General features: G+C 43.9%; 1 protein-coding gene across 15 annotated transcripts in view; it reads right to left on the reverse strand.

Moving 5' to 3' along the window:
- SLCO5A1 (solute carrier organic anion transporter family member 5A1) overlaps positions 1-24,752 on the reverse strand; it is a 189,163-nt gene that overhangs the window by 126,227 nt on the left and 38,184 nt on the right. For 12 of the 15 annotated variants that reach the window (XM_039522870.1, XM_039522869.1, XM_039522865.1 and 9 more), the window contains 2 exons: positions 6,099-6,424; positions 4,986-5,955 (listed from right to left, as the gene is read on the reverse strand). In XM_039522870.1, coding sequence (XP_039378804.1) covers positions 4,986-5,955; positions 6,099-6,155 — 1,027 coding nt within the window. In that variant the 5' untranslated portion in view covers positions 6,156-6,424. The other 3 variants (XM_039522862.1, XM_039522867.1, XM_039522857.1) reach the window with 3 other exon arrangements.

Genomic DNA, 24,752 nt, shown 5'->3' on the forward strand with positions numbered 1-24,752 from the left:
ATTCTTAACTATTGTTTCGACTAATTTGCCCAATACTGACGTTAAACTTACCGGTCTGTAATGGCCGGGATCACCTCTAGAGCCCCTTTTAAATATTGGTGTTACATTAGCTAACTTCCAGTCATTGGGTACCGAAGCCGATTTAAAGGACAGGTTACAAACCTTAGTTAATAGTTCTGCAACTTCACATTTGAGTTCTTTCAGAACTCTTTGGTGAATGCTGTCTGGTCCCGGTGACTTGTTAATGTTGAGTTTATCAATTAATTCCAAAACCTCCTTTAGTGACACTTCAATCTGTGACAGTTCCTCAGATTTATCACCTGCAAAAGCCGGCTCAGGTTTGGGAATCTCCTTAACATCCTCAGCCGTGAAGACTGAAGCAAAGAATCCATTTAGTTTCTCCGCAATGACTTTATCATCCTTAAGCGCTCCTTTTCTATCTCGATCATCAAGGGGCCCCACTGGTTGTTTAGCAGGCTTCCTGCTTCTGATGTACTTAAAAACATTTTGTTATTACCTTTGGAGTTTTTGGCTAGCCGTTCTTCAAACTCCTCTTTGGCTTTTATTACACTCTTGCACTTAATTTGGCAGTGTTTATGCCCTTTCTATCTGCCTCACTAGGATTTGACTTCCACTTTTTAAAGGAAGTCTTTATCTCTCACTGCTTCTTTTACATAGTTGTTAAGCCACGGTGGAGCTTTTTTAGTTTTTTTACTGTGTTTCTTAATTTGGGGTATACACTTAAGTTGGGCCTCTATTATGGTGTCTTTAAAAAGCGCCCATGCAGCTTGCAGGGATTTCACTTTAGTCACTGTACCTTTTAATTTCTGTTTAACTAACCCCCTCATTTTTGCATAGTTCCCCCTTTTGAAATTAAATGCCACAGTGTTGGGCTGTTGAGATGTTCTTCCCACTACAGGGATGTTGAATGCTATTGTATTATGGTCACTATTTCCAAGTGGTCCTGCTATAGTTACCTCTTGGACCAGCTCCTGCACTCCACTCAGGATTAAATCTAGAGTTGCCTCTCCCTTTGTGGGTTCCCGTACCAGCTGCTCCATGAAGCAGTCATTTAAAGTATCGAGAAATTTTATTTCTGCATTTCGTCCTGAAGTGAAATGGTCCCAGTCAATATGGGGATAATTGAAATCCCCCACTATTATTGGGTTCTTAATTTTGATAGCCTCTCTAATTTCCCTTAGCATTTCATCATCACTACTACTGTCCTGGTCAGGTGGTCGATAATAGATCCCTAATGTTATATTCTTATTAGAGCATGAAATTTCTATCCATAGAGATTCTATGGAACATGTGGATTCGCTTAAGTTTTTTACTTCATTTGATTCTACATTTTCTTTCACATATAGTGCCACTCCTCTCCCTCCCACACGACCTGTTCTGTCCTTCTGATATATTTTGTACCCCGGAATGATTGTGTCTCATTGATTGCTCTCAGTCCACCAGGTTTCTGTGATGCCTAATTATATCAATATCCTCCTTTATCACAAGGCACTCTAGTTCACCCATCTTATTATTTAGACTTCTGGCATTTGTGTACAAGCACTTTAAAAACTTGTCCCTGTTTATTTGTCTGCCCTTTTCTGATGTGTCAGATTCTTTTTTATGTGACTGTTTATCATCTGATCTGGCCCTTACATTATCCTCTTCCATCCTCTGCTCCTGACTATAACCTGGAGATTCTCTATCATTAGATCCTCCTCTAAGAGAAGTCTCTGTCCAATTCACATGCTCCTCTGAAGCAGTCGGCTTTCCTCCATCTCCTAGTTTAAAAACTGTTCTACAACCTTTTTAATGTTTAGTGCCAGCAGTCTGGTTCCACTTTGGTTTAGGTGGAGCCCATCTCTCCTGTATAGGCTCCCCCATCCCATGAATGAATGTAAACCCCTCTTCTCTACACCATTGTCTCATCCACGCATTGAGACTCGGACGCTCTGCCTGCCTACCTGCTCTGCGCGTGGAACTGGGAGCATTTCTGAGAATGCCACCATAGAGGTTCTGGATTTCAGTCTCTTCCCTAGCAGCCTAAATTTGGCCTCCAGGACATCTCTCCTACCCTTCCCTATGTCATTGGTACCTACATGTACCACGACCACCGGCTCCTCCCCAGCACTACACATAAGTCTGTCTAGATGCCTCGAGAGATCTGCAACCTTCGCTCCAGGCAGGCAAGTCACCATACAGTTCTCCTGGTCACCACAAACCCAGCTATCTACATTTCTAATGATCGAATCTCCCATTACTAACACCTGCCTTTTCCTAGCAACTGGAGTTCCCTCCCCCGGAGAGGTAACCTCAGTGCGAGAGGCAACCCCAGCACCATCTGGAAGGAGGGTCCCAACTATGGGAAGGTTTCCCTCTGCTCCCATTGACTGCTCTGCTTCCCTGGGCCTTCCATCCTCCTCAACAGCTCAGGGGCTGTCTGACCAGAGGTGGGACAATTCTACAGTGTCCCGGAAAGCCTCATCAACATACTTCTCTGCCTCTCTTAGTTCCTCCAGTTCTGCCACCCTGGCCTCCAAAGTCCGTACATGGTCTCTGAGGGCCAGGAGCTCCTTGCACACATACGCCACCCGCCCACAGGGCAGGTAATCATACATGCTACACTCAGTGCAATACACTGGATAGCCCCCACTCTGCGGCTGTGCTTCTGCCTGCATTGTCTCCTAGTTAATGAAAGGGTTGTTTAACGCAAGAGGTTTTTAATATAGTTTGGTTTATAGGTTTTAAGGCGACTAAAGGGTAACAGATAGACCCGGCATGGTACCCTGCTCCCTTCCCAACTCCCTTGTGTAACTCCCTGTTAGCAGCCCCTGGTCGCTTGTGGCATTCACACAGGCTTTATAAAGCTCTGGCCTGTGTGAATGCCACGCCCACTGATTAAGGCTCAGCCAATTACCAGAGGCTTCTAGCTTTAAGACGCTCCTTTGAAGTACACAGCCTCCAACTGCCAGTACATGGTCCTTCAAACAACCAAACAAACAGACTGACAAACACAAGCTCAGCACACAGCAAGTAACCCCCAAACACAAACAAACACACACTACAGTCACTTACCCCAAGGATGCTGTATTTGCTCCTCCTTCACTTGGAGAACTCCCTTGCGAAACTCCCTGTTAGCAGCCCCTGTTCGCCTTTGATTTTCATTGTATTTGTTTTATTTCAATATCCTCCATTCAGAGCATCTGGGCAAGCAGAACGCTTTCACTACACATGCACACAATTTCAGAACCCTGATCTTGCTTCCCTCTTCACCCAGGACTCAGAGACTGTCCTGCTTTTTTGCTTGCCACAGAAATCTCTCTCCTTTCCGTGAAAGTTTCAAATCCCTTTCTCTGCCACCACAAGCTATAGTTACTAATCCTGACCTGCTTGCTTACCTCCTTCCAAACACCAACAAGAAAGCTCACTCCATGATATTTTGCATTTCCACATCAACACCACTTAACCAGAGGGAAGGAGGGAAAGAGAAGGTACTCTGTTGCTTACTCAATATTTCACTATGATGATTTGTGACTGATAAAACATACTAGGTCTTTTTTTGAAAACCAGCACTGCCCAAAATGCCTTGGGCTTTGTAAAGACACTGCCTAGAGAACTAGCTTAAAAATTATTCAGGGCACAATCAAATCGCTGATGAATAGGTCAAAAGGAACAAAAATAGTGATCCTGGGGCCTTCCCCATGTGATCCAATATTTCTGCTGAATACAGTAATTACATGCATACCTTCTCACTTCATTAGGCATGTTTCATTCATGAATGCCCATTTTCCATGGAACTATTGCTTTAAAGGTTAACTTGAAGGCAAAATAATTTAACTTAAGGTCAATAATAATAACTCTACAAAAACAGTCCTGATGAGCATCCAAAACCATTTAGTAGTCCTCTCAATCCCGCACAGAGCCTCTGCTTTCCTTTTAAAAGAATACAGTACAATGTAAGCAAGCTTCATTTCATATAGGATAACACAAAATACTACTGTAAAATTGGAAACCAGTGCACTGCTTCCCCCATAAGCACATTTGGAGTGCTAGTCATGATCTCTAAAAGCCTAACTGGTCTGTGACTCAATTATCTGAAAGATCACCCGTCTTCCATCATTGGAATTACTATCAACTGGGTCACTCTCACTATCTCAGGATTAAACTACCAAGGGCCAGGTGCCGGTTGTTCTCTGGGGGTGACCCAATACCTCCTACTAGCTGTCCGCCAAAATCTAAGGTTGGAGAACTTCAGGACACAGCGTGACATGCATTTCTGGTCAAGTTTTTGATTGCTTTAAGGATCAATTTAACAGTTGAGATTGGGGAGACTGTTTAATTTTGTGACTTTTCCAAGGAGGTTGATTATTTCCCATTATTTTATTAATGTTTTTTAAATTACATAAAGTTTTCAGATGATTTAGTGATGAGTGCCAAAACATATTTCTAAACAAGGATAAATAAATATTAGGAAAATAAAGTATGATGTTCAAATATGACAGCTCTTCCACAGTATTCACAAAATGCTGTGACTCTATGGTAAAGATAGGTTAGCTGAAGTTTTGAAATACAAGGCTTCATTATTATCAAAGATCTCCTATGGAACATTGTAAACTGTAAAATAACATTTATTTCTGAAAAACTGTTACCTACTATTGTTATTTGTAATCCCAAAAATTACTATAACTGACAAAGATTAGAGAAAAAGACCCGCTGTCCATTTAAGACCGTGTGTGTAGTCAGTGTCATGGTTTCTCAAAAACAGGTGACACTAACTGATTATATATAAGAGAGTTGGTCAATACAGCAGGGAAGAGAAAAAATAAATTTAAAAAATGTCACTGATACACTACAAAAAGTAGCAGGGAAACTCAGGGCAGGTATAATACCTGGAACTAGCTTAAATTCATGTTTTGAAAAGGATTAGATTTTGAGCCAATGGTGTCCCTTTAAAAAGCTTAGTTATTTTTACTACGATGCCTTACCTAGGTACAGTGATGCATTTTCTTTCTTGACATTGTCATCTAAGTAGGTTGGTCCCAAGGTATAGATGGGTGTGGAGCCCATGCCAATGAGAATTTGGGCACAAATGAATAAAGCTACATAGAGGGAGTGATCATTTCCACCTGAGTCCTTGACACAGGCTGGTGACTCCAAATGGTCTTTGGCGGTATTATTGCCAGTCACGCACAAGCCCTCGTTAGAGAGGGAAGAGTTCAATTCTTGGATCTGATATGGTGGAGAGATGAAATGAGGTAAAGAAAAAAGTGCAGCCCCAAGAGCAATGAAAAACCCACCTACAGCAAGCCAGAGTGGCCTCCGTCCGCGCCCCCCAAAGTAACTGATGAACACCACGACCACCAGACTACCAATATCAAAACAGCTGACCAGCAGCCCAGACTCAGAGCTTTTCAAACTGTACCTCCTCTCAATGGTGGTAATAACACTGCTCAGATACCCAGAGACCATTAAGGACTGAATGAAGGTCAGAAAGCACATGCACACCAAGAAGAAACGGGAATCTGTCAACACCACGCTGAGACACTTTCTACCTGGGAGAGCTAGCAACGTGGAAGCTGGGGAAACACCTTTGCTTGTGCCAGCACAGTTATTACAGTCTGTCCTCTCAGTGAAACTCCCGACCCCTGAAAAGCTGGAGGCTGTGAAAGAAAATACAGTCCCAGAAGCAGCAGCAGCAGCACCGTTACTGTGAGCTGATTTGTCCGTGTCAATGCCACATCTCAGGTCAGACCTCGCTTGGAAACTGTGCAAGAAACTCCGTTTTGCCTCAAGGAGGGTGCTTTGTGTTGTGGTAATCCAAGGAGCAGACCTGTTCAGAGCTGGCAAACTTTTGGACCTGAAGCTCTCCGCTTGATCCTCCGGCTGCTGTTCTCTGGGGGAGAATGGGTGCTGCTGCTTTATCGCTGGCGATGCCATGCTGGCAGCAACTCTGGTCTGCGTTAAGTTAAAAAACAAACAAACATCAGACAAATTGTATTGTTCAGTTAGAACCTCCATTGCCATTTCATCATGTAAACCCAAGGAAGTGTAACATATTTTCTGTGGATTTACTTCCCCGACTCCAACATACAACTAACCGTGGCACACATCAATGTATAAGAGCACGTGTCTAGCGGTGTCCTTGGTGGCTCCATCCTTTTCAGCGCTTCTTAGGGAGCGTCCTAGCAGCCGAGCTATGAACAGCTTGGACGGTGCCTCTATCCTTCTGCTGGAACATTTCCCACATGGATTAATTGGCCATGTTTAACAATGAAAAAGCACCAGGGTGCAAGGTACAGCCCAGCCTGGGCAAGGGAGAGCTCTTGGTCATCTGCATCTTTGCCTCTTCCTATCCGCAGGCTGCAGCAGGGAGGCTGTCGGCACGGAATCCTGTTTAAAACCTCCTGATGGCAAATCTGCCAATCTGTAATGCAGAGAGATCAAGCAGAAGGTCAGCGAGCTGCTTTTGTCCTGCTTTGCCCGGCACTAGCTCCCAACTGCAGCTCCCCAACCCGAGGCTAGAAAAGGACATGAAGAGCGCTGTTGCCAAGCTCCCTCTCCGCTCCTGAACAATAAGAGCAGGACATCTGAGACCCTTTCCCAGCAATCGTATACCCCACACCCACTCCCTTGACTCTGTCCAGTTTAAAGCTTCTCTCTTGTATTGGTCTCATAGTTAACCTCTCAACTATGACTCACTCAGATTCATTTTATTTTGAGGGAACTAATTATAACCATTTTCCACCCCCGACTGGATTGCTCCCACTGAAATAGAAGAATTGCAAGCCATCTGAACACACTCAGTTTATGTTATTTGTGAAAACAAAAGTACAGATATTTGTATAAGATGAATGTACATATATACATATATATCCATGTGCCTCGTTCAAAGAGAGATCCTGTTATTTACAGCCAAATGCATAGGCAAAAGGTCAACATACCAACTCCTTTATTTTCAGTACTAAAAATAAACACACTGGAATAAATATTCAATTACAAATATCAGGGACACTGCAGACTGTCTGTATCCCACACTGAGTTCGCCCGGCTAGCTTCCTAATTTACAGAGACTTGGGAATCGTGAGCAGTATTTCTCAAAACAAAGAAAAGAAAAGGACACAGGAAACAAAGAGATTCAGAAACGTGACTCTCTCTAGACACCCATCTGATGCACACATGCAGCACCCTGAAAAGCAGACAAGGTCCTTACCACACACACAGATGCACTTTGTACATACACAGGCACAAAGAGCTAATGCAGCTGTAACTGCATGCACAGATTACATGCATATGCATAGACATACAATACATATACAGAATACATGCAAACACTCGTATGTAGTGCACACATGGTAAACAGTGTACTGCTAGTGAATTATGTCTCTGTGTGTCACCATCTGGGAGAGTAACTGCTGTCCTTTATATGTCAGCTCCCCTTTTGTCTTTCTGTCCAACTCCGCTTTGTGCAACCAATGAAGACAGACACAAATGCCCACACACACACACTTTCTCCCTTTCAATGTGAGGAGGTGGAGGGTATCAGTTCAACTCAGCAGCTGCCACTGCCATACAACTCGTGCAATAATTTTCATGTACTTAGCGTGTGCAATGATCCACATACAATAACGAGTATACCTCCAGCCTGTTCTCACAGCGTAAACTGCATGCGTGCATATACACACACAGAGCACGTTCAATGACTCCCACACTATCTCCATGTAGCTAGCATGTGCAGCAACTCCCGTGCAATAATGTGCATGTGCGTAACACGCTGGCGTGTCTCTGCGGTGAGTGGCTCCCAATTACAATCCGCATGTGTTGCATGTTCAGCGACTCCCACATACTATTTTGCGTGCCTGTCCAATGTCTCCTACTCACCCAGGTTCAGCCACACCAGGAGGGGGAAGCTAGAGGAAGGAGAGTCACTGGATCCCATTAGGGCCCCCAGACCCAGTACCAATAATAAAGAAGAAAGAGCCTGTTACTCACCCCTCAGGGCGGGGCGCTGCGGCAGGGGCAGGGGCAGGGAGGGCAGCAGCGGCGCCCGGGTCGGCGCTGTCCTGGAGCCGGGAGCGACACTGAGCGGAGCAGCGCACGCAGGCGCACCGGCCCAACCTCCTGGGCGGAGCGGGAGGGGCGCGGGTCTAGCCGCGGCGGCTGCCCGTGGGAGGGGCTCGGGGGGGGGGGGGGCGCTGCTTGGGCTAGTGCCCAGAGAGATGCCCCCTCCCCCGGGAATTCGCACCGATCGCTAAAGGAGCCAGCTAGGCCATCTAGCAGCAGCCCGGGGGGCCCGGGATAGGAGCGAGGCAGCGTCTTGTACCGGGCCAACTTCTGTGGGGGAGATGGAGACGCTTTGGTGGCTGGAAAGCGTCTCTCGCTCACCAACAGAAATTGGTCCAATAAAAGCTATGACCTTACCCACCTTGTCGCTCAAGTATTCCTAGGAATATAGAAATTGCCATGTCATCGTGGGTAGCGCATGCATCTCCAGCTGGGGGAGGCTAGCCCCCAGCCCCACCCCTTCCAGCTAAGCCCCCTTTCCCCCCACCATGGACACTGGCCAGTGCCCCAGGCTAGCACCCCTAGCCCTGGCGTGGCCTTAGCCACGGAGTGCCGGGTGGCACAGATCCAGCCCAGAAGGCCGGGTGGCATGGTCCCATCTCCAGAGCGTTGGGTGGGTAGCAGGGCCGGTGCAACCATTTAGGCGACCTAGGCGGTCGCCTAGGCTACTAGGATTTGGGGGGTGCCATTTTCTTTGGCAGCGATCACAGCGACCAGATCTTCGGCCGCCCCGGTCGCCGCCGGCATTTAGGCGGAGGGAGCTGGGGCAGGGGGGTGTGGGGAGGGCTGCCTACAGCAAGTAACGGGGGGGGGGGCACACAGGGGAACTCCCTGCCCCAGCTCACCCCTGCCCTGCCTCCTTCCCGAGCATGCCGTGGCTGCTTCACTTCTCCCGCCTCCCAGGCTTGCGGCGCCTAAGCTGATTGGCGCCACAAGCCTGGGAGGCAGGAGAAGTGAAGCAGCCACGGTGTGCTTGGGAGGAGGTGGGGCAGGGGTGAGCTTGGGTGGAGGGGGAGCTGCCGTAGGAGGGAGCGCTTCAGGGTGGGGGCTCAGGGACGGGGGAGGGCGCAAGGTGGAAGTTTCGCCTAGGGCGAAAAACATCCTTGCACCGGCCCTGGTGGGTAGCACTAGCCCCAGCCACTGCACAGGGGAACTGAGAAGGGTGGGCCAGAGCAGGAAGCAGGAGGGCACTAGGGGCAGAGCATGGGTAGGGCCACACCTTGCTGTTTGGGAAGGCACAGCCTTCCCCAGCCTATGATACCCGCCGCCCATGCATACCATGTCAGACTAAACAATGATTCACCTAGTCCAGTGTCCTGTATCTGATGGTGGCCCCCAGAAACCCTGCTTAAAGCAACTATGGAATAACCTAATCACAGGGAAAGTTTCTTCCTAAGCCCCTTTAGTTAGAGGTTGTTGTGTGCCCTGAAGCATGAGGGTTTAGATGCCCTCCAAAGCTTTGAGGTTTTTTGTTTGTTCAGTTTGGCTAAATCCCTACTACGGTAGAACCTCAGAGGTACGAACACCAGATTTACAAACTGACCAGTCAACCACACATCTCATTTGGACCCAGAAGTACACAATTAGACAGCAGCAGAGACAAAAAAATACAGTACAGTATTCTGTTAACCATAAACTACTTAAAAAATAAAAAGGAAAGCAGCATTGTTCTCCTGCACAGGAAAATTTCAAAGCTGTATTAAATCAATGTTCAGTTGTAAACTTTTGAAAGAACAACCATCATGTTTTGTTCAGAGTTATGAACAATCTCCATTCTCGAGGTGTTAATAACTCTGAGTTCCTACTGTACTATTATAATTCTGGACATAGTCCTGCAAACTATTAAAGATATGATTTGACAAAGCATGCATCAGTCTACTCTATTTTGACCCATTCCCTATCCTAAAAGATCATGAAGAGTATATGATATGAATATCGTAATATTACATGTTTGCTTTGATTAACTAACAATTGGTTCAACGCTCCTTACAACAATGAAAGAACGGCAGGCAAAGTAGGTGAACTTGAGGAATACGATTCAGTTGTATTTTGGAAACTTCTTGTAGTTCCTCTAACACAAATCTTAGTCTTTAGGCTCTGGTCACTAAATTACATATCTATTTTACTTAAACTTTTTCTCAATGAGTTGAAATACATCTTTATTGTCAACCTGTCTCTGGGTACGTCTACACTACGGGACTATTCCGAATTTGCATAAACCGGTTTTGTAAAACAGATTTTATAAAATCGAGTGTGCGCAGCCACACTAAACACATTAAATCGGTGGTGTGCGTCCACGGTCCGAGGCTAGCGTCGATTTCTGGAGCATTGCACTGTGGGTAGCTACTCCGTAGCTATCCCATAGTTCCCGCAGCCTCCCCCGCCCCTTTGAATTTCCGGGTTGAGAACCCAATGCCTGAAGCAGCAAAAATCATTGTCGCGGGTGGTTCTGGGTAAATGTCGTCAGTCACTCCTTCCGCTGGGAAAGCAACGGCAGACAAGCATTTCATGCCTTTTTTCCCTGGATTGCCCTGGAAGATGCCATAGCATGGCAATCATGGAGCCTGTTTAGCCTTTTGTGACTGTCACCGTATGTGTACTAGATGCCGCTCACAGAGGCGATTCAGCAGCGCTACACAGCAGCATGCTTTTGCTTTTGCATGATAGCAGAGATGGTTATCAGCCATATTGTACCATCTACCATACCATAAATTGGTAATAAGATGATCGTGGCTACCAGTCCTTTTGCACTGTTCCATTTGCTGCTGTCATAAGTGCCCCTGGCTGCTCTTAGCCAGTGGGAATGACTCCTGAGTCAATCCCTCCTTTTTGGTATCTAAAAATAGAATCAGTCCTGCCTAGAATATGGGCAAGTGTACTAGAGAACCACTGTATCATAGAACCAAAGAGCACAGCTGCTCTGTGTCAGATCCTGCAGAAATTATGAGCTGTATTCTATTCACAGGGGGTGCTCCTGCAACAACCCCACCTGTTGATTCCGTTCTTCCCTCAGCCTTCCTGGGCTACCGTAGCATTGTCCCCACTTGTGTGATGAAGTAATAAAGAATGCAGGAATAAGACACAGTGATTTGTTAGTGAGATATGAGTGGAAGGCAGCCTCCAGCTGCTATGATAGTCCAGACAGGACAGTAAGGAGTGTGTAGGAGAGGAGCCCAGCATCCCTCTGCTAGTTCAGGGGCACTTGAATCTTTTCTTTACACATGAAGGGTGGGGGCTGATGGAGCTCAGCCCCCTGTTGCTATGACGACGATGGTTATCAGCCATATTGCACCATCTACCGGGAAAAATTAGGACCAGGCGCCCTTGATCGACCTAACAGATGCTGGTCATCATGGTTGCACTGCCCCATGTGCCAATAGGCTGATGACGAGGACGGATACCAGTCGTATTGTACCATCAGTCAGCCATAGCGTGGGGGGAGCAAGGATGTTGGTGTTGAGTGCTGCACCATCGCGTCTATCTGCAGCATTCAGTAAAGATAGGGTGACATGTAAAAGAGTCAAGAGAGGATTGTTTTCCCTTTCACTTCTGGGGGGGGGGGGGGTTCCGTAAATTGCCGAGCTATGCCCTGACCCACCGCGGACACTGTTTTGGACCCTAGAAGCATTTGGAGCTCAGCCAAGAATGCAAATGCTTTTCAGAGACTGCAGGAACTGTGGGATAGCTTGAGTCCTCCAGTCCATGAGCGTCCATTTGATTCTTTGGCTTTCCGTTACGCTTGTCACGCAGCAGTGCGCTGAGTCCCTGCTATGGCATCTGTCTGGAGATATTTAAAAAATGATTTTGAATGTCGTCTTCTGTAACGGAGCGCTGATAGAACAGATTTGCCTGCCCTTACAGCGATCACTGATTAACTGCATCACCACCCGTGCTGATCAGAGCTCCGCGCTGGGTAAACAGGAAATATTCAAAAGTTCGCGGGGCTTTTCCTGTCTACCTGGCCACTGCATCCGAGTTCAGAATGCTGTCCAGAGCGGTCACTGGTGCACTGTGGGATACCGCCCGGAGGCCAATACCGTCGATCAGCGGCCACACTAACCCTAATCCGATATGGTAATTTAAAGAGCCATTAAAATCGATATAAGGTGCCTCCTAGTGTGGACGGTTGTGGCGTTAAATCGGTTTTATGCTCCTAAAACTGGTTTAAACGCGTAGTGTAGACCAGGCTTCTGATATCTAGCCATCAGCTCATGCTAAAACAGAACTCTTCATCTTCTCCCCACCCCAAGCTCTCTCACCCTCCTTTCTTGATCATTGTGGATTATACCACCATCCTGCCTGCCACTCATGCCCGTAACCTGGGTATTATCTTCAACTTGGCGCTCTCTCTATGGCCTCACATCTTGCAAATTCTTTCTGCATAACATCTCTAAGTTACAGCATCTCTTATCCATCCATATAACTAAAAGTCTCATCCAGGTTCTCATCATCTTGTATCTTGATGCAAACAAACAAACAAAAATAAATAAATAAAAATCCTTTTCTCTGGCCCTGATAAATGCAATCTCCCCACACACACACACATCCATTCAAAATGCTCCTGCAAAGATCATTCTATTGTATCAAACATAAGTGTGGCATTACACCCCATATTCTTCATAATAATATTATGACAACATGAGTATGGCATAATTATGATAGCTGGCACAAAATACAAGGCATGTGACATATCATTGAAAAGGTTATGATTTACTCAGTATGATTATCCTATTTGTATGCATGTATCATTTTTGTATCTGAAGTTATGAATTTGTCTATGCATCTATTACAAATGTGTTTCCGGCTGGGGAATGCCCACTAGACAGAATGCAATCAGTCTAGAAGATGGCTAGCTGGGAATGGCCATTAGGGAGAAAATAGGTCTTAGAAGATGCTAATCACCCACCTTCCTGAGGACGCTGCAAATAGCCTCTAAGTCATGGCTGCGGTGGCCCTACAGGGCCATGTGACCAAGTCATCTGGGACTGGACTCCATGATAATATTAGTGTTTTTCCACTGACCAGGTGTGGGCATCAAACTGGGAGGCAAAGGATTCCCACCATAGGCAAAAACTATTTAAGGCAGGGGAGTGACAACATCGTGGTTCATTCTTCACTGATTCCCCACCCAAGAAAGAAGGCTGCTGTAAACACCTGAGAAACAAAAAGACTGAGCTGGAGGAGAACGGCTGAACCCAGGCTAGAGGGTTGTCTAGCCTGTGAAAGGTATAACTCGAGTTATAAGCTGTAAGCAAGTGCAGCTTGCCTTCAAGAATCTCTGCAAGCTGCCTAAAACATCATTTAGGTGAGAATTTGCTGCACATATCCAATTTTTTAGTACATTAAGCTTAGATTACCTAGCAAATAAAACAAAAACACCATCTGCTTTGATCTGTTTGCTATCCCTTATAGTCACTTAAAATCTATCTTTTGTAGTTAACTTGTTTTTGTTTTGGCTAAACAATGTGGAAATCATAACTTGGGGCAGAAAGCTGTGTATATCCCTCTCTACAATGAGGGAGGGAGTAAATTTCGTGAGCTTACACTATACAGTTCTCTGTGCAGCACAAGATGATATAATTTTGGGTTTACCCTGAGGGGGAGGGGGTGCACTTGAGTACTGGGCAATTCCTTAGCGGAGCCTTCCCACGCAGAGCTGATTTCAGTGTCTGTCTGTTTCTGCAGCTGGGTGTGACCCTACCTGTGAAAGTGTGAAACTGGGAGCGTGTCTGCAGCTTGTCACAGCATTACAGGATGAAAGGGAGCCCAGGTTGGTGGATCAGGTGGGCTCAGTGGTACCCCAGTTCCAGGCATCACCCCAAAGGGGGGGGAACCCATTACAATCAGTTGTTAGTCTTCACTTTCAAGGCCCTTCACAGGCCTATCCCCACCCTACCTATCATCTCTCATTCTCTACTGAAATGTCAATTTTCACCTCCGATTGGCCATTAATGCTAGTCCCCATCACCCGCTTGTTAAATTTTCAAACAAGTACATTTGTGCTTTCCCCTGTGCTATCTGTCACGCTTGAGAAGAGCTCCCAGTAAACATCTGTACAGCTACCTCATTATCCTCTTTCAAGTCCCTCCTTAAAACTTAACTTTTCTGTGATGCCTACAAAAAAATTGATAATAGTTAGACTCAGATGATACACTGAGGCCACAGCCTAGCATGCTACCCAACATTGTCTCATTGCTTCTTAGTTCCACCCCATCTGTCTGTATCCATTTGTTGCTTCTTGTCTTATACATAGATTTAGAATGACACTTTGGGGGTGGGGGTGGAAAATATTTGCATATATAAGGCAAATATTGGGACGGTCCCAATAATATTGAGACATCTGGTCACCCTACATAGATTGTAAGCTCTTTGGGTCAGGGACCATTTTTTTGTTCTGCATCTGTGTTTGCACAGCACCTAATCCAAAGGGGGGCTGGCTCCTGACTAGGGCTCCTAGGCATTACAGTAATATAAATAATAATAATAATTTTCATGAGAGTCCATGGGAACAAGTAATTATAATAGCTTACAAAAGTACAAGGCTACTCAGTCTCAACTAGCAGATAGCATTGAACAGGTACAATTTCACTTCTTATGGTGGCAAGGCTTCCTAAGAGAAAAGCTCAAAAATGTCTTAAAACAAGATACAAGATACAGATATTTGTTTTAGGAGCCAGGCATCTTATTTCCCCTGATTGGAATAGTTGCTGCAAAAGCCTGCTTCCCTTGTTCAGTTTTAGCTCTTAAAAAATATTCTTCATTGAGTGAAGGAAATATTTGCAGTCTGCTGTAGATAAAGGTCAATCTGAATATGCTGGTGCCAAGTTATGAACACATTTGTGGCAAACCAGTGTCACTGCCTTCACTTGAAGAGACCTTACCAATTAAGTTGATTACAGAGGTCACAATGATGGAACCTAAGCTCACAAGAAAGCACAAATTTGCACAATTTATTATATAAAAACATGTCTAGCCTCTGCAGTAGCACTCCAGAAAACATTCGATATTCCCATAGCTCCAGATGAGTAACTGAATTACTGAACTGCCTGCTTCCTTGCAAACTTATTCAGATACAAACTTGGGTCTACCATTAGAAGAATAAAAATGTGTGTGTCCTAAAGATAACAGAACAAGCGACTCAGATTCCAAGATAGCTACCTAGCCCAAGACATTGCCAGCTGCTGTTTTGGGGCTTGATATGGTGAGACACTAAACTCTCCCAATTCAGATCCAGTGAAGGCAATAGCATTTACAGATGGTTAGCAGCATCTCACAGGACCAGGCTGTACATCAGTTTCTGTAATATTGCAGGTGAGCTAAAAGCTACGATTTTAAATTTCATTCAATTTCTACTCCCTGGAAAAGCATTACCATGTTGAGGTCAGACTACAGTGATTACAGATTAGGAGCCTTTTGCACTCTTGCTGGCATAGGGAAATGTGAATAACACTTTCCTGTGCCAGCCTGGTCTACTTCAACACAGTCGGGGGAGTTCACCCAAAGGATGGCATGGGTTGGCCACTTGCCTCCATTGGGGTTTCTGCTTTAATTTCCAACAGTACATTACAGAACAAGTGCAATGAATCAGCACACACCCTGGCTGCACTATTTATGCCCTCTCCCTTGCAGCACCACCATTTTTGGGGCAGCATCTCTCTACCCTGACAACTGCTAACTAATACCAATAGAGAAATAAGCAAGAAAGGGTGTGCATTAATAAGCTGTTGGTACAAGCCCCAAGTGTATTGTGCAGCATAATGCTGAAGGACAAGTGACTTCACTCATTAGGGACATACACCAGGACAGCTTCCTAATGAACTCCCTGGTGTGGCTTATTGCTGGTAGAGAATGACTCATTAGTTTTGTTTGGGGAGCCAGAGATAGAGCATTCTTAACACTCTGGAACTCACTTATATAAAGGATCAGAGGAGCCCAAACCTAACCATGTTCAGAGCACAATGCAAAAGCCCCCTTTTGGTGCCAATCTTTTCACAATTACAAAGCAGAAGAAGCTAATACTCCTCATGAACAGAGTAAAAAAAAACTGATGGACAGAAGGGAGGGAAGAAAATTGCAGCTGCCTTCCAGGAAAATGGCTTTTTGTTTGGTTTTTTTTTTAAACCAGAACTTGTTGTATGTTACAATCCACCCTCAAAAGCAGGAAATTTCCAGTTGAACCGATGGGATTTTAAGGCTCTAAAAGAGTAGATGGCAGATTTCATTCCAGAAAGGGAAGTTCTTGTGATTATTAACTGTGCATTTCATGGCTACTTCCTATATCAGGAGGTGCTTTACAGATTAGATTACATGCTGGCCTTCATTTTCCTTGCAGGAAGTCTAGGAAGTAAAAATTGCAGAGAAGGGGAAGGAATTTTGCACTGTGTTTGCAGTAAAGCCTTTCCCTGGGGATTCTACTAGAGAGGGCAACTTTAACTTGTAGGGAGAGATCTGCTATGTCAGCAGAGGCTGTCTCAAGGGAGCAATGAATCAGCACAATCCCTAGCCAGCCTAGTCATGGCCTTTACTCAGTAAGCACTGCCTTCTTCTGAGGAGTGGTCCCCAACCTTTTTCGTCTGGCGCCCTGGAGGATCGTGGCAGCGGATGAGCATCCGCCGAAATTCCGCCAACAAGCAGCAACGTCAATAGGTGTCGCCGCTGACAAGCAGCGTCATCCAGAGACGTCGCTGCCAAAAATCGGCGGCGACACCTCTGGATGATGCAGCTTGTCGGTGGTATTTCAGCGGATGCTCGTCTGCCAGCCAGTATGCAGGCGCACTCAGACGCCCCGGCGCGTGCCATGGTGCTGTTATTGCTGTTGTAGTTGCGCAGCCTATTGTTGCTGATGGGTGGCCATCTGCTGAAACAACTGCTGCACGGCCTGTTGTTGCTGACTGTCGGCCAGCCACTTTATCGGCTTGTCTATCTCCATAGCTCCCCCACTCTTGTTCCCTCCTTGCTTTTGAGGGTGTCTCTCTCTCCTTTTTCCTGCCCCCTTTTCTTGTTCTTTACACACACTCTTTTTAGCTATCTGCTGGTGCATGTGGTCATTCCTGGTACTCTGGCTAAAGTCCACAGTTCTGCTGGTCTCGCACCTGAGATCCACTAAAATTTAATTATGTTCCCAGGACCATGAAGCGGTGTACTTTACAAAAGACTTGTTCTGTTTTGGTCTACATTGCGAACACAGACGGCTCTCAGATGGTGGGTTTGCAGCTCAGTGGTCAGAAGACAATGGCTCACTGAGCTGCTGCTGTATGCCAAGGGGGTTGGCTTCCATTTTCAATTGAGTCAATTGGAGATTGTTGAGATAGAGAGAATAAAGGAAGCTGGCCCATGGGATTATGGGACACTTTTGGTAGACTCCCAAGTCAGGCATGGCTGTGTCTACACTGCAAAGCAATAGGCATCAAACCCTCCTGGCTTGACATGGGCTCAGACCCTCCAGCCCTGCAGGGTCCAAGCCCAAGTCTGAGAGATTTGTTAGTAGATGGAAAGGCGGGGAAGGGGTTTTGGGCTCAAGCCTTAGTCTGATCCCAGGCTTACACTGCAGTGTAGACAACCCATAGATTCCAAGGCCAGAAGAAACCATTGTGATAATCTAGTCTAACCTCCTGTATAACACAGGCCATTGAACTTCCCCAAAATAATTCCTAGAGCAGATCTTTTAGAAAAACATCCAGTCTTTATTTTAAAATTAGCAGTGATAGAGACTCCACCACAATCCTTGGTAAGTTGTTCCAATTTCCAGTCTGAATTCATCTAGCTTCAACTTCGAGTCGTTGGAGCATGTTATACCTTTCTCCGCCAGTTTGAAGAGCCCATTGGAAGCCTCATCTGAGATCAGTGTGGACCTCCCCATGGATAAGGAGAGCAGTGAAGACTGTCTTTCTCTCTGGATACTGAGAACCTTCCCTTTGTTTCCGTGTCAGCTTTCAGCAGCCCTGGAGCAAGAATTCTGTAGTCACATTGTAAACCTGAGTCTGATGTATGAGTCATGGCCGTAGCAAGTTTAAACATTACTTAGCTTGCCATTCAACAGGACAGCTTTAATACATATTAGTGGGTTACATAACATATTTTAAGAAAGTTAAGGCTGGTATATTTTTTAACAAATGGGAGGAGGCAGGGGGACGAGAGAGTTTGCCCAGACCTAAAAAAGACCCCAAACTCTGTATCAAAACAGAGCATTTGTTTGCTAGAGTCATTTTCAGGTTATTTTTTTACAATATATCAGTTTCCCTAGATTCACTCATAGTACCACTAAAAACACAACACACTATGATAGTTGAAACATTGACTAAACCAACTTCCAAAACATAAAGCTTCCCTACAGAAAAGGTCTGAGAGAAACTGCAACATGCTCAGAGGACCATCAGACTCGGGCTTTGTTGGACCAAGCAGGGGAGAACCAAATTTCTGGGTTGTGGACATTCTGCTGCTCCAGCCATCTAATATACTAATCGGGGGTCTGCCAGCTTAAGTTTAAGTAGGATCTCAAATGCCTTAGCACACACAGAGAGCCAGGATTCAACATTAAAGGGGTTCATCATTCAAAACGAACACTTGTTTAAATGATTAACTGAATTATTTTGTGAGTAGAAATAAAATAATTGACCACCATACTGTTCAAGACTCACCGGAAGAAGGAATGTGTATTTTCTGCATATTGATAGGAGAATAGACTCCTGTGGAGAACATTAACCTCTAGCATGGAATTTACCACATTTGGCTCAATAAATCTGAGAATGTTAAAAAAGGTTTCTAAATATTTTGTGCAGAAATATGGAGTTTTCCCATTATTACTAGACTGAAAAGGGAAAAATGCTTAAACAAAGAAAACCGATTTATTGATTTATCTTGATATGAGTTCCACTCCCTGCATCTGAAAGGGTAAAGCAGATCAAAACCCCTGGAGCTACTATACATCTCTAGCACTTAAACCAAATTCTCTGCCTAGGATATGATAAATAAAAAAGAATGCAGCAAGCAACTCATAATTCTGTCAAAGTGCTCTGTTATGTAGTTTGAAGCCATAGAGTGTAAAGAAAACCAGATAAGATGACATTGCCAAGAAAATACTCATATCTGGTAAACATGCACTAATTTAACAGGAGATACAAGAGAAGGTTTTTGTTGTTTTTTTGGAAAATATTTTGTCCTCGTGACATTTTACAACCCTGGGCTCACTCCATCAAATAAAATGTACAGATATCCTAGAAGGAATGCATATAACAAAAATGTTGCTATCATTTTGTAGGGGGGAAGGAAAGCAATGCTGTAAAGGGAATCATATGCCAAGACATTATTCATCTTTTATCCCTGAAAGCATTTTTTTAGATGGAGGCATTCTGAAGGCTTATTTCACTAAGAAATAGCCCTTGCAGCTGCTGACCCAAATAAACTTTTTGGCTCTGCAGTCGTGAAGGCTTACTTGTGATTTCCAGTGGGAATTTTAAAATTTCCCAGCTTTCCAGTAGTCCTGAAAGACCAAATTAAGTATTGCCCACCTCCCACTTCTCCAGAATGGAATCTTTGGGCCATATTCTGATATCAGTTGTAAGTGCAAAGTAGCTCCCTTGGAATCAGGAGAATTCCATTGGATTTACATCAGGGTAACAGAGATCAGAATCTGGATCCTTTACTCTACCTTATCCGGTTGCCATGTATGATGCTCCAGGAGATGGAGGTAAAAGATGAAATCCTGTCTGAAGATGTTACTAAGGAGGGGATATCCTGGAGCACAGTAGATTGCATTTTCCATTATGACACCAATTTTCTATGTGTAGTCTTTTGGAGATACAGAAAAAAATAGATAAAACACTGGGAGAAATAACCAGTGCAATGGGAGAAATTGCAAAGGTTTATAGAATCATCATTAGATAAATTTAGCCAGCTCAGTAAAGGGACAAAACATGTGGACTATCCACAGCATCAAGTAGGTATGATGAAAAAATCTGTAAGACACCTTGTCTGTTTAGTCTACACACCTCTTCCACCAAAGGCAGGGATAAGATAGCATGGTGATCACCATCCTATGCTAGTGCTGTAAGAGAGACAGGGGCCAGATTTACATGTGGAGGGGATCAACCTCTTCCTGCAGTGAAAGGTGGAGGAGGTCAGCTGTCTCTTCAGTATCATTGCCCTGTGCTAGGACCTTGTGGGCAGGAAAAGGCAGGGACTGGGCAGAATGGGAGCAGGATGTAGGCTGCATTGAATTGGGTAAGGGAAAGGTAACAACCTAGGCAGCACTACCTATCACTATGATATCTGACCCTGAGAAATGTTTACTCTTCTTTCATTTTTAATTAACAGGTTAAACATTCATATGAAGCTGGAACTGTTCATTAGGCACACAGCCCTGAGTATGTGGTAAAAGCACAGTTACTAAATACATGCAACTTTTTTCCTTTTTGTGAATAGTAATGTGCAAGAAGTAACTTACCAGAAGTACATTTATGATGATGAAAGGCTAGATTCTGTGACCCTCACTCATACACATGCAGGAGCAGGACCATTGATTTCAGTGGCACTAGTCAGAGAGGAAGATGCTACTCAAGATGAATCACAGACTATAGTTTGGTTCAGATAGAGACATTTCTTAATTTGTATTATAATACTGTACTGCTCCCATTAGGACTTAGGTCCTACAGTGAGCTCATTCGGGTGCCATGCAGAGTCCATATAGTCAAGGTGACCCTGCACAGAGCTGATTGCAGGACTGGGGGCTTGAGTAGTCAAGGTGCAGCAAGTAGGCATTGAATCACAAGACAAAAACTCGAATTTGTTTGCTTTCTTACTCTGCTTAATAGTTGCCCTTTATGATCCTCCTGGTAATGTAGGCAAAGCTTGTATCAACATAAGAAAAAAAGAACATTTTGACCTTAAACCTGAACTATTTTGCTTGATAAATTGAATTAACTGAATTTCCATATGGTTTTGTAAAATCAATTAATTTTTTTAAAAAATTACCCTGCCTAGAATGAGGCCTGTAAGAGGAAAATATTTAAGCAAAATTTTCCAAGTCTGTCACTGCTGCCCCTGCAGCCACTAATCTGCCCATCCTGCTATTACACCGCTGGATATGTACTTCCTTTCAGTGTTTGACAAGAGGCACATTTTCTGGAAGAGCTGCTCCCAGGTGAGGACAAGACAGAGAAATTAATACCTTCAAGGGCAGAAGGAGCTGGCTTCCTTAATATTAAAAACATGATTTAAACGTTTGAGTATGACTTAAAGAGAAAAGGAAAGAACAGAAAGAAAAAACATTATGTACACACAAACAAACTAGAATCAGAGCTTCTATAATGAGGGAAGGGAGATGAACAGAAGGTTTAATGAAGTCCATGTAGGACCTTGCTATTCAGATCTCATTTACCTGAGAAATACTAAGGTCAAGGTGCGGACTGTCTCTTATTATGTTGCCTTGTCTATACTATGGGGGTAAGTTGACCTAAGTTACGCAACTCCAGGGACATGAATAAATGTGTCTACACTGCACTGCGTTGATGGGAGAGTGATTTGTGGTCTATTTAGCGGGTCTTCACTAGACCTGCTAAATTGACCCCCGGTGCATCGAATGCTGCAGTGTCGATCCCTGGTAAATGTAGACATGCCCTGTGTGTGCAGTGTACCTATCATAGTGGGACTCCACGTTTGGTTGGGTGCATTTAGTACTATAACACAAACAAATAACTAATACAATAATGGGCATTGCAGAAAACCTGAGAGAGGTAGATGTAAAATGGCTTAATTCCCCCTTTGTACAGCTATACTGTAACTACTGAGGTTTGGAGTGTGGAGGTTCTTCCTTTTATTAGGGACTTTTGATATATATGGAATTCTTCACTTCCGGAGCTGCCAGTCACAAATTTCAGTGCATGAAATAAAACAAACAGTGGGCATAGCTATAAAATTTAAAATGAAAATAAACCACACACTACAGTATATCTAAGCCCTGAATTAAGTGTTCTTTAACAAATTACTCCACAATCTGAAGAGGTCAAGAAGAACATTAGCACTACTGTGGGCTTTGTCTGCACTAAAATCTTTTACTCACCTCCAATTGCTTTCTGCAGAATTTAAGCATTCTTTTCAAATAAAGTGCCTAACTCTTCCTGCAAAAACAAAACAAAAACCTCCCAAAAGTCACTTGGTGCAGGGTTGTCTTCCTAAATCTTCACAGACAATCTTCACACAGACAAATTTGTCAAAAGTCCTTTTTGGGAGAGACAGCAATTAAGTTCTAGCACAGGGAGAATGCTTATATTAGAGGCGATTAAATATGATCTCCTAAAAATATGGTTTATAATGAAAAGCTAAGATACGTTTACTTACTTAAAACAAGGAGACCATTATTAGATGCTAAAAGAGTGCTTTTTACATACAGCTTGTAACAACTGATGAAACCTTTGTTTTTGTGGCCTCATATCTTAGAAAGGCATCAGGCTACATTTTGAAATGTTTAGTATGTTCAAAGAATTTGCAATAATATTTAAGGGTGAAATTCACCTCTGTGCAGAGGGACAGCAAAAGGTTTGTGTGCCACTTAAGCACTCATAACTTAGGTGTTGTGTAGACTTATGCTGGGCCTCTGAACAAAGATGAATATTGCCCCACAAGAGCAGTGGGCCTATGCAAGGTCCTAGGTGCCAGTCATCCCACAGCAAAGAGGTACCTCTGTTTACCTTAGGTTTATACATATTTCCTATTCTGCATCCATATAAAGTGAGGATGGGACCAGTCCTGAGTTTTCCAAAGCGCTTTCTCTGAGTGCTCAGCAGAGAAACCAAGTGCATCATGTAGCTTTGAGACCAAGGTCTTGGTTACACACACACACTTGACAATACAAATTATAATGTGCTGCATCAGCTGCAATTATCAAGGTCATTCATGACTAAGAGTTCCAAAGCTTGACTTTTCTATTTTGAGCAAAATGGAGCATGCTGTTTCCATGGTTTCACCCAAAAGATGTACTGGGCTTTTATTGTTTCAGAGCCTTAAAATCCAATCATTTCAATAGAAGACAAAGACATCAGACTACTATGGGTCATTAATTTGACTTTAAACACTCAAGCAGACTACATCTTCTCTGAATGGATTTATGAATCTCTACATTATGCTCATGAACAAAGACAGCTGTTAGGATTATCCAATGTAAACTTATTTCTGGATATATTGTTCAGTTGCACCTTTAATTTGTTGTACAGGATAGACCGTTCATGCACCACAAATATCAAGCTTTTTAGGGTAAAAACTTTATTGAGAAGACATGGCAGCATTCAGTGATAATGACAGACCAACCTGGACCAACCTGTCCATCCAGACCAAGCCTGGATGGACAGGCTTTCAAAGGCTAACATTGTTCTCAAATTGTGTTTTGATTTAAAATATGGTTGCATTCAACTTTAGACATAAGTTATTTAGTCGCTAGAACTACTAAAATTTTCTAGGACAAAGTAGTTCTATTTTCTGTTCCTTGACTACTATTGATCAAAAATAGACTATTGGCAGGATGCTGATCACAATAGAAAAAAGGGAGAAGGCTGACTCAGATAGATAGGTCAAAGGAGTAGTTCAATAAGTTTAAAACATGAAAGTCAAAACTAAGAACTATGGATCCTAAAAGAATGGAAAAGTCATATCAAAGCCCTCTGTGTTATTGAGAGGGGGCTCCCAATTACAATAATAATCTCCTTAGCAGTACTAACAATACAGTACTACATCAAAGAAGATATGGCTATGTGTCTTCCTCTATGTTTGTGCAGTGCCAAGTACACAGGGGCCCTGTTCCTGATTGGGACATATGGGTATTACTGCAATAGAATGATAAATACATAAAAGAATAATATTGAGTGGTCTAGAGGAAAAGATTTTTGAAACAATGGTTGGTTAGAATAGACTCTTGGCACGTATGGAATGCCTGCCCTGAACTGGTCTATAAGGTCAAGCTCTGGACCTTCAAAGCCCTCCTCAAGGCCTACTTCTATTTTCTGTGAAACACTGTCAACTAATGATGGTTAAGAGCAAAGTCAGTGCAGATAATTATACTTATTTAAAAGTTTTTAAAAAATGATTTTATGTTGCTTGCCTTCCCTAGATTTTGAGTTCTTTGAGGCAGGGAATGTAACTTTGTTACATATTTGGAAAGTTCCTAGAACATTGCGGGCAATAACAGAAGCCTAATAAATAAATAAATAAATAAAGTGTCCTACAAGATCCTGTAAAATAACTATCTGTAGTCACACAGGGTGGAATTCTGACTTCGTTGAAGTCAGTAGGAGTTTTGCCATTGATTTCAATGTGGCCAGGATTTCACTAATAGTATCTATTGCTCTCTACACATATTGAACATGCCTGGATGTTCCTTGCTACAGTCACTGTCATGTTTCCACCATGATGGTAGTTTCAGATAATCTATGTGCTTAGATGGTCCCATAACACTGTATTGTCTTAGGACCTCACAAACATTAACAAATGTTTACTCAGACAGCAACCTGAAGCAGTGAGAGATTACCATCTTGTTCAAGGTCACATAGAAAGGTGGCGGCGATGGGGACTGAACTCAGGGCTCGTAGTCTAATGCTTTATTACAAACCAACCATGTTTCAGTGATGGGATAGGACTGGCCCCTAATCCAGCAAATGCTGCCTCCCACAGCATGTGCAACTCAACAAGGATTGCAGCAAGCTGGT

This window comes from Mauremys reevesii, linkage group 2 (genome assembly GCF_016161935.1).
Source record: "Mauremys reevesii isolate NIE-2019 linkage group 2, ASM1616193v1, whole genome shotgun sequence".
NCBI classification, from domain to species: Eukaryota; Metazoa; Chordata; order Testudines; family Geoemydidae; genus Mauremys; species Mauremys reevesii.